The sequence below is a fragment of the Centroberyx affinis genome, unplaced genomic scaffold (genome assembly GCF_046629955.1).
Source record: "Centroberyx affinis isolate AG114_WGS23_722 - 3 ecotype Tasmania unplaced genomic scaffold, CSIRO-AGI_Caff_v1 ptg000153l_1, whole genome shotgun sequence".
Taxonomy (NCBI): domain Eukaryota; kingdom Metazoa; phylum Chordata; class Actinopteri; order Beryciformes; family Berycidae; genus Centroberyx; species Centroberyx affinis.
In genome coordinates this window covers 458996-469531 of record NW_027278850.1, presented here as the reverse complement: position 1 = coordinate 469531, position 10536 = coordinate 458996, and the positions used below count along the sequence as shown (strand labels likewise).

The 10536-nt window shown below is 40.5% G+C and overlaps 1 protein-coding gene across 1 annotated transcript; it reads right to left on the bottom strand.

The window, feature by feature from the left end:
• Positions 1 to 72: 72 nt before the first annotated feature.
• On the bottom strand, positions 73 to 10028 carry neil3 (nei-like DNA glycosylase 3). Its single transcript, XM_071532661.1, has 10 exons — positions 9891 to 10028; positions 9584 to 9693; positions 8903 to 9037; positions 8295 to 8508; positions 7151 to 7225; positions 6605 to 6771; positions 5102 to 5265; positions 1736 to 2147; positions 1237 to 1417; positions 73 to 645 (listed from the first exon to the last, which is right to left on the bottom strand). The coding sequence occupies exons 1-10, from the start codon at positions 9996 to 9998 to the stop codon at positions 463 to 465; spliced, it is 1749 nt and encodes a 582-aa protein (XP_071388762.1). The 5' UTR covers positions 9999 to 10028; the 3' UTR covers positions 73 to 462.
• Between the last annotated feature and the right edge of the window lie 508 nt (positions 10029 to 10536).

Below are 10536 nucleotides of genomic sequence, written 5' to 3'. Positions count from 1 at the left end.
ATTTGAAATTTGAATTGACACTGCACTCACTGATATGTTTAGATCCTTTATTACACATGTATTACACATTTCTCTCATGACAACATTGAAACATGGAGGTACTTGGTTAAAATATTGTTTTCCACAGAGACAGATGAGACAACACAAACAAATTTAAATGTACACTTGGATGGGTATAAAACTGTATCCCAGATACTTAAAACTAAGTATCTGGGCATTTCACATTCAAAATGTGTGACTTGGAGGTTGTAAATGGCTGAACTTGTTGAATAATTAGATAAGTCTGATAGATACTTGATAACCTTCTATAAGTATGTAGTTCTGTGCAAATCTGGGTATGTGTGGAAGATAATGAAAAATACTGAGTGTCTGTTTGTCCATATCCATCCTATATTCAGTCACTCACATGAACATGTAGGCATCAGGGTTTGATTTCAAAACGGTGCATTTTTAAAACAAATCTCAACAGCCAGGAAGGATGGACACCCCTGGCCCATTCTGTGCCCACTGGAAAAAGTCACACTGTTTACCCTTTGTAAAGCTGCAGACGTAAAAATTGCGGCCGTTGTTAGGTCCCAGTTTTAGAACCGTCCTCATTAGACAGCGTTTCCCATGGTGACACACAGGGAAGTGCAAATCGGCCCACTGCCAACAGAAAAAATAAACAAATCAGGATTTATCAATTTAGTTGTTAACTTTCATTTCAGTCGTTAGATTTTGATGCAAGTACATTACAGTGTGACAGTGTGTGACAGTGTATGAAAGGTCTCCACTCTCCATATATTTTTTATTAATTAGGTTATATTGAAACATTCTAGAGCTGCAACGATTAATCAATTAGTTGTCAACTATTAAATTAATTGCCAACTATTTTGATATCGATTAATCGGTTTGAGTAATTTTTTATGAAAAATAAGTCAAACTTCTCTGATTCCAGCTTCTTAAATGTGAATATTTTCTGGTTACTTTACTCCTCTATGACAGTAAACTGAATATCTTTGGGTTGTGGACAAAACAAGACATTTGAGGATGTCATCTTGGGCTTTGGGAAACACTGATCGTCATTTTTCACCATTTTATAGATCAAACAACTAATCGATTAATCGAGAAAATAATTGACAGATTAATCGACAATGAAAATAATTGTTAGTTGCAGCCCTAAAATGTTCATTTACAGTTAATTATTTTCCAGACCACATAATGCCATAGAGATGTTGTGTAGCTTTCCATTTTCACCTCAAAGAAGTTACACTTGGTCTCCCTGGGGAGGGAGCAGACATAGAACTGCCGTCCCTTATTCTCCCCCTCCTTGTGGACCACTCTGAGGACAGCTGGATGACCATGGGACGCACAACAAGGGGCGCTGGGACTGGGAGAAGTGGAGGAGCTGCCGTTTGTCGGTTTGATTTGGCGTGAACTGACAGAGTTGAAGAAACAGTCTCATTAGTTTGAAATAGATTGAAAATAAAAACACAGGAATGACTGTCATATCGACCCTTATTAGCAAGCAAACAACCTTTCTTCAAAGTATGTGAAGATATGTGTTGGTAATAATCTTAGAGTATGTGGATGGTTTCCTACAATGGCTATTCATCAATCTGAGCTTTTCTAACAATGGTGCATTAAAAATTCCACAGCCAGATGCTTTTTCATCCCACTTATCTGCCTCAAGTTGCAAAAACTTCTCTTATTATAAACTTTTATTCATGAATCGCCAAGCGAGGGATCCACTCACCCGGAGTAGGGGGTTCCATTTTGAGCATTGTTACTGGGAAAGGGACTGTGATCAATTCTCATTTTCTTGGATGGGTGACTGTAGGAGGCCAGTGATTCCCCATTGGAGAGCTCGGCACTTTGCTTCTGCCAGCCACCAGAGGCATAATTGGGGCTTGTTGTCCCTTGGCAGACGCTGTATTTATATAAACCTCTCTCTGGCGCCAAGGAATTCAAATGACTGCCGGCTGGGGAGAGTGGGAAGTTTACATGCCTTGGCTTCTTGCTCAAGTCGGAGAAAACAAGGGTGGAAGTCCCGAATGCAGACCTCCAGTTGACTTTGAGCTCCTCTTGTGGTTTGCTGAAGGCATTGCAGGGGTATTTAATCAAATCTGTGGTGAAGGGTGACGCTTCAGTAATGTCATCTTTGTGGACTGTGGATAGGGAGGCACAATGAGACACTCAATTTCATATCGAGCAGCCCCAGCTTATTCTAATGCATTGCCTAGTCTCATAAAATCCAAGTTGTTGTTAGGTTTAAATGGTTAGCTTGCCATAAAACTCACCAATAAGCAGCAAACTGCTGTGCTGTGTAGTGAAATAAAATGTGTCACACAATCTGTTCTGCTGACGATGCCTTCATGCAAAATTCTGTGTGCCCACATAACACAACTTTGAAAGCAAGATGTTTTCATTTACGGTGAACTGCAATGCCCTACATCAGAGGTGGGGATGTGAATGAATAACACTCACCTCTCCCTCAACAACTACCAACAAACGAATACCATTGCTCTCGACTTTCCCTGGATAAATAAAGGCTGGGGGAAAAAAAAATATATACACACATATATATATATATATATATACACACACACACACACACACACACACACAAACACACACAGTGGTGGCCAAAATTATTAGAACTCCTGACAGATCTGAAAATATTGACCTTTTTTTTGCCTCCAAAACATGATTTCATTTCATAATGTTCATGAAACATGCAGATGGTTGCTCTGAGCACAACAAATATCAGATGAAGTGAGTCCTACTGTTTTTATCCACTTTTAACTTTAATATTTGGTATGTCCACCTTTTGCAGCAATTACAGCAGCACATCTCTCTGGCATAGTGTCAATATATTTCCTGAGAACTTCAACACTGATGTTATCCCATGCCTTCTGCAACTCAAGCCAAAGGCTTTCCTTTGAATGTACAATAGATCTGTCCAGTTTATTTTCCAACTCGCCCCAAATTTACTCGATGGGGTTGAGGTCCGGACTTTGAGGGGGCCAGTCAATCATTTTCAATGTTCCAGCAGATTCCTTTTGTCGCAGGTAGTTCCGGCAATAGTTAGAAGAATGTTTAGGGTCATTGTCCTCTTGGAAAATAAATCCAGGCCCAATAAGACGACTCCCAGATGGTACTCTGTGCCTCACCAGAATGTTGTGGTATACTTTCTTATCCATGATGCCATCAATTTTCAACAAGTCACCTGTTCCTGAGGCTGAAATGGCACCCCACACCATAATACTACCCCCTCCGTGTTTAACTGTTGACAAGAGACACTCATTTTTATATCTCTTCCCCTCCCTCCGTCGAATATACACTCTTCGCTTGTTGCCAAACTGTTCAAACTTGGACTCATCAGTACACAACACTTTATACCAATCTTCCTTTGTCCATTTCTTGTGTTCTTTTGCAAATTTCAGGCGTTTCACTCGATTTTTCTCTTTCAGTAATGGTTTCTTTGCTGCTATTCTGCCAACAAGTCCTTCTTCTCCCAGTTTCCGACGCACAGTTCTTGAAGACACTGTTGCACCATTAGTCATTGTGGTGTTGATCTCGTCACGCAGTTCTCGTGAGGTCTTTCTTCGGTCCTTAAGACTGAGAATTTTGAGATGCTTCACTTCACTTTTTTCTACCTCTCCCCTTTCAGTTCTGGTGTGAATTGGTGGCATCATGGATAAGAAAGTATACCACAACATTCTGGTGAGGCACGGAGTACCATCTGGGAGTCGTCTTATTGGGCCTGGATTTATTTTCCAAGAGGACAATGACCCTAAACATTCTTCTAACTATTGCCGGAACTACCTGCGACAAAAGGAATCTGCTGGAACATTGAAAATGATTGACTGGCCCCCTCAAAGTCCGGACCTCAACCCCATCGAGTAAATTTGGGGCGAGTTGGAAAATAAACTGGACAGATCTATTGTACATTCAAAGGAAAGCCTTTGGCTTGAGTTGCAGAAGGCATGGGATAACATCAGTGTTGAAGTTCTCAGGAAATATATTGACACTATGCCAGAGAGATGTGCTGCTGTAATTGCTGCAAAAGGTGGACATACCAAATATTAAAGTTAAAAGTGGATAATAACAGTAGGACTCACTTCATCTGATATTTGTTGTGCTCAGAGCAACCATCTGCATGTTTCATGAACATTATGAAATGAAATCATGTTTTGGAGGCAAAAAAAAGGTCAATATTTTCAGATCTGTCAGGTGTTCTAATAATTTTGGCCACCACTGTATATACATACATATATATATATATATATATATATAAGACCATAGGTTAGTGGCCATTGTGCATTTGCAAATTAATTAAGGGAGTGTTCACACCAAGTATGTTTGCAGTGTATATTCCTTTAGTTTATTTTGTTTTTGGCCAGGTGAGAACAAGGTCATTCAAACTCAGGTGTCACCAAATAACCGCACAGAGATGCCTGAAAATGCAGGTCTCAGTCTTCTTCCAAGAGAACTATGGTGTGGTTCATTATTGAGTGAGAATATAATCTGAACCCACTGCAGGAAATGACCCCAAAATGCAAGGTTTTATGGGTATAAGGAGACACAGTATAACAAAATGAACTGAGGGCAAACTGCAGTTGACTGATGCTCATATTCAGCCATTCATTCAGCTTTTGTTGACAAACCCTGGTTAATTTGTAATTGGGTAGTGTGAACCCGGACAAACCAAACACAAAGTAAAGGTTTCCACTCTGGTTTGGACCCAAAGAAGAAAAAATTTTGGTGTGACCAAAACCTAAACCCTTTCTCTCCAACATTAGAACACTGCTGCTATAATGCATCTCATGATAGTCAGAGGCAAAAGACCAACTGACAGACACACACTCGTTACTCTCACACACACACACACATACAGAGAAGATAGAGTGCCAGAGTGCCAGAGTGTAGTGTTGTAGTGTTACTCGCACAGTTTGTAGTTTAATGCCTTGCTCAGAAGTACTTTAGCAACAATGGCCGCTGTAGAAGCGTCACTCAGCCAACCAGCAATACTGCAGCCACTATCTTGTATCTCTAATCTCAAGGGCATACTGCCACCCCATTAAATCCACTGACTGTAAACGCAGAACATTTCACTCACCCTCAGGTCTTGGAGTGAGGCAGGCATCACAGGCTTTTGCTGCTGGCTGGTTGATGAGTGTGCAGAGTTGACAGGCCCATTCCTCTTCCTCCCTCTTAGCCACATGATCATTGGTTCCTTCCTTGTAGGCCCAGCCAATCAGGCTGTTCCTGACTGGGAGCTTACTGGATGCAGGAAAACACGAGAGGATGACAACAGTGATTCACACGGTCATAATAAACCTTTGTCTCTAGAACAGGCGATGAGATGATGGAAGTGTAACCATGAAGCAGACTATTATCTAAAATAAATATATGCAGTAGAGGAACCACATGCATTGCAGCAGGAATATTTTTACTATATAAAAACAAAATTCAAGCTCCCCTGAATTATGTTTAAACACACACACATTATTCTGACAACTTGACACATATACACTTATGATGTTGAATGTGGAAGTGCAACACCAACTTACTCTCCATTTTAGATATTAGACTTTTGGAAAAGAGCAGACTCTCCCATATAATGGGAATTCAATTCACATTACATTAACATTTTAGGTATTTAGCTGAGGCTCTTCTCCAGAGCTACTTACAATGAGTGCAAAAGTAAACTTCAATTCCTAGATCATCAACATTACAAGCAACTACTCATCGTAACTGCAAGTGTGAAAATTGGCAATGAATATAACAAATATTCGTTACTCCATAGAAAATATCAGGGCAAATAAATAAGCCAGGGAGCCAGGGAGAAACAAGTTTTTCTTAAACTAGACGAGTATTTTCAGTGCAAGTAGAGGATGAAGATATGGGAGAAGGCACTGTGATTCATTCAGTTGCTCCAAGGCTACATGTTAGCATTATGACATGAAGCTAGACAATGTTTGACAAGGAGGCAAAGCTGAAGGGCCAACAGTCATGGAGGAGAGTAGCATCGGCTTTCAGGAAACTTTTCTCACAGATTGCTTTATCAGCTGTGTAACGCGCTGTAAGGGCTTTAGGCTCTAACCCCTCGCAAAGCTTTGCTCAAACACAACCCAGGAGGCGCTGAGCCCGTGCCCTGTCTGGCAAACACGGCCTTATATGCACATTATTTCCCCCCATAACACTTCCCACTCCCTGCCAGGCCCATCTGCCCACAAAGATGGCCTGTCTAATTTTGCACGGTTTGTCTAAAAGGCTTTAGAACTTTCTGCGAGGACTGGATTTTGAAAAACGATAGCTATCGTTACGGTGTTGACTTTTGGTATTAAGGTGTTGATTTTAAAGTATTCTAGTCAACAAGCTGCAAAATGTTGTAGTGTTACAAATGGATCTCAGGTTTTCTCCCATCACTACTGAATAGTGAGATATGCATTAATTTTACAAACAAAAGGCATTGCTTTAGGCTCATATCTTACTTTAAGTACTGGTATCAAACGATTTCCAACAATACCCAGACCGACCTTCAGCGGACCAATGCTAACTAAGGAAGCAAGACAATACAGTTTCAGTCACAGTGCCAGAGATCCACGAGGGTTTGTACCTGAGGTCTACTTCAGCAGGGTCTCCCCTCTGACAGCGGTCACAGAAGTAAGTCATCCTGCCGTTGTCTCCAAGACGACAGACAGTGATGACGCCGGGGCACTGGCCGCACCGGGGACGCTTGTAGACTTTGTAATGTTTGTAGAGAGGAGAGCCGGATTTACGACACTGATGGAGAAGGAGAGGGTGGACAAGAGTGAATATAAAGATGAGGATAAAGACAACAGACGAAGAACTTGACCTTTTCTGCCGGGCTCTTACTTGTTTACTGTCTTGTCTATTATACATGGAGATGGAAAACAGGAATATTTGTATTTGTCGAGGCACTGGAGCTTTGACCTCTGTACTCCGTCCTACTGTTTGTTTTTAATAGTGGCAATCTTGGATTTTAAGTTCATTCTACTGTTGCGAGTCAATCTGAATGAGGTTTCAGCTAAATAACTAAAATCTAAATGTTGTCTATTTATCTTAATGCACACATACGGGTGTATAACAGACTAGTTTTTAGCACATAGATGTTGTAGCTACTGATGTACAAATGCTCAACCTTATAAAATAGAAGAGTGAAGTCACGCGTCATCTTCACCAAGTGGTGGATCTGTTCGTCTGTCAGCTGCTGAACCTGAGAATAAAGCGGCACAGTTAGTTACAGTTCGAGTAAACCTTATTTGTATAGCCCTTCTTTTCAAAACAGAGTTAAAAAGTGCTTTACAGCCAGCAAATCAATAATACAAGTATATAAACAATAAAAATGCCAGACATTGATTAAAAACTGGATAAAACTAATCCAATAAAACACAAAAAATATATATAAAAGCCACTTGAAGCCCAGACAGCAAAGGCCTTGGTGAAAAGATGTGAGACACACAAACACACACCACTTGTAGCTCTTCATGGTGATCCTAATATAACCTGCTGTAGTGACACCTAGGGGCTCGATAATGGAGAAAAAGCTTCAAGATTCAGAGGTCCCCGAAGAAGAGGGGGCCAGAAATCTTAGATTAATAGTGTTTTGGTACGGTGCTGTGGTTTCATATATACCCACTGTTCTATGGCCTTGCACCCTGTCTAACACTTCGTCAAGAGGACCAGACATCCTAGCAGAGTCGCTGGAAATAGCTGATATGTCGGAATATTTGTGCTGGAAAGTGAGTGTCCCTCATTAGTAGTGGATAAGTCACTCTGTTGCGATGTAAATTATAGCAACTGTGTTAAAGAGTTCTGAATTAAATACTTGGATACCTCAAGGACTGCAATATCAGCTCCAAAATGATTATTTTCTTTCATGCTTTTCTTTGCTGAAAAGGTAGAAAGGTATTTGATCTGATTTTCTAGATTAGAATTCATTCAACTGATATCCTCAATAAAAATGCTCATAAATCAGAGGAAAAAACTTCTGAGTTTCAATAAAGACAATATATATATATATATTTATAGAAATAACAGATAAAGGTCCTCATTTTATTGTCTGATGCACAGCATTAGTGCAAACTGCACCCAGAGAAATACCTATTTGAGCCGCAATGCGCTTGTTTGTGTGTGTTTTCTTCCCTCTTTACTGTAATGCATCAGTCAATAAAATAGTCTTTAACTTTTCTATGAGAAGGTGTGCCTGGAATTTTTTTTTTTTTACTCTTTTTTTTTTTTTTTTTTGTTCTCCTGCTGAACACAATCCATCATCTTCGCCATACCTTCACGGCTGGGTGGAGGCCGGAGTCAAACAGGGCTTCGTTTTTAATGATGTTGCCGACTCCCGGCAGGACGGCCTGGTCGAGGAGGACGTCACAGAGCATCCTGCCACCTTGCCTCCTCACCGCCTCCTCAGCGCGGGGGAAGCTGAACTTAGCGGAGCACACATCCAAACTCTCCATTGCCCTCACCCTCTGCTCACAGTCCTCCGTCAGCCTGCGAGCAAACATTTTTCAAGCACTGGGTGAAGTTAGGAAACATATGGCTGCTCTTCCTGCAAGTGTGCCACCAGGTCAACCGGTGCGTTAGTGCGGTTATATATTTTACGATTTATTTTTATATATTCCATTCCAGTTTTTCCCCGCTTTTATGATTTGGGGCAGCATAGGTGAAATGCGTACAGCCAGTAAAATAAATATCTGTCTGGACACGGAAGAATAGCCTACATCAGGACAAATGTTTCACTAAAATGTTTCCTTTTCCATGCAACAATACCCACCGCTTTCAGACACAAGCCCTAATGTAGGACACACTCAGTGAATGAGACTCATCCCCCAAGGTGAACTTGTGTCATTTCAATCTATCTAGGCTAGGCTAGCGTCCCCGTTACCTTATTTCCACAGCGCTGTCGAAGAAGCAGACAATGTCGTTAGTCAGGTGGATTTCCAGCACTGGGACGGAGCCTTTCCTGTCCTTCCTCTCTGAAGGGTTTATACGCATTGATCCGTTCATGCCGAAGTGGACTCTGCAGGATGTAAGCATGAAAGACAGAAAGAAAGAAAGATTTAATTTGAAGATATTATTACGGTATTAGTAAATGGCTTGTGGCCTGGTGGTTGGAGAGACCATCTTGTCACTGAAACGTCACAGGCTTCACCCATACAGTCTCCAGTGAATCAGAATCAGATTTATTTTCGCCAGGTACATTTTCACATACTAGGAATTTGACTTGGTGAGGTTGGTGCAGTGCAATATACAGGCATTTAGACAGACAAACAAGTAGCAATCAAGCTTTACAAATTGAATTTAAATATCAAGAAGAAGAAGAAAGAAAAGAAAGAAGAGAAACAAGAGATTCCATCAACATCAGCAGCCATGTGACATGTCAAACAAACATATCAAACTATCAGCTGAATGTCTAAAATGTAAACTTAACATGAAATGAGTTAACTTTAGCAGACAGATCTAACTATTGTCGACAGAGTTAAGACAGAGTTTCCCAGGCTAATCAAAAACTTGGGTGACTTTTAGTTAGAAAATAAAGTGCCTGAGTATAACTAACTTACTTTACCTTAAAGCTCTTGGACCAAAGTACATGAAGAGCTCCTTCCCCAGGGTTTCAACACCAGTGTATTGACATCCATGAAAAACACGGAACGTATTTCCCTCTGTGTTGTTTCTCTGTGAGCAGACAGAGCTTGGTTAGCATGCAACTGGCTAGCATGACGAGGATTGCAGTGTAGTTTTAATAGAACGGTTGGCAGCTAATGTACGCTATACTGCAGGCGTTTATTGGCAATTTCGTGAGTTTAACGAACCAGCTAAGCTAATTTTCTTTAGTGTTAGTGAACATGTTAACGTTAACAGTTACAACTTACTGTGTTCGACGTTGTCAAGCTGCCCCTAATCTCTTTCAATTTCTGTCCTTTCTGGACTTTTGAACGGATTTTCTCTCCGTTTAACGTGCATCCCGGGCCTTCAACCATTTTCGGTTTCAATTAAAACAAATCCTAATCGGTTAACCGGATTGCAGCTGTCCAGCAGTTTGAGTTAAACACTGTCTTGAAGTGAGCATGGGAGTATTATATAGGAAGAGAGAGGTTACCAAACAAACATTCCCCGCCACATGATTCAAAGTTGCGCAGGCGCGGTGCGATTTGTATCCGGAAGTAGGCGTTGAAGGAAAATATTGCATTATCCTATTTATCCTATTTCTCTGGCTCCTTATTGGAAAAATGCGGTCCAAAAACATCATTCAACTCACATAGAATAATGATATCATGTCACAGAGAGTTTGCAAGACAATAATATATGAATAATATAATAAATCAAGGTGGATCCATAGATACAATTGAAATTGGTGCTTAATATAAAATAAAAAATAAAAAAACGTATTTTTTTTTCTCAAATGTTATTTATTGAAAAATATAACACAAACATATGATACTCAACTCAGATGCTGTAATAATATCACAATAAGATGTTCCCACAGCACCAAATAAAGCACAAGGGTCAGTCATGTCA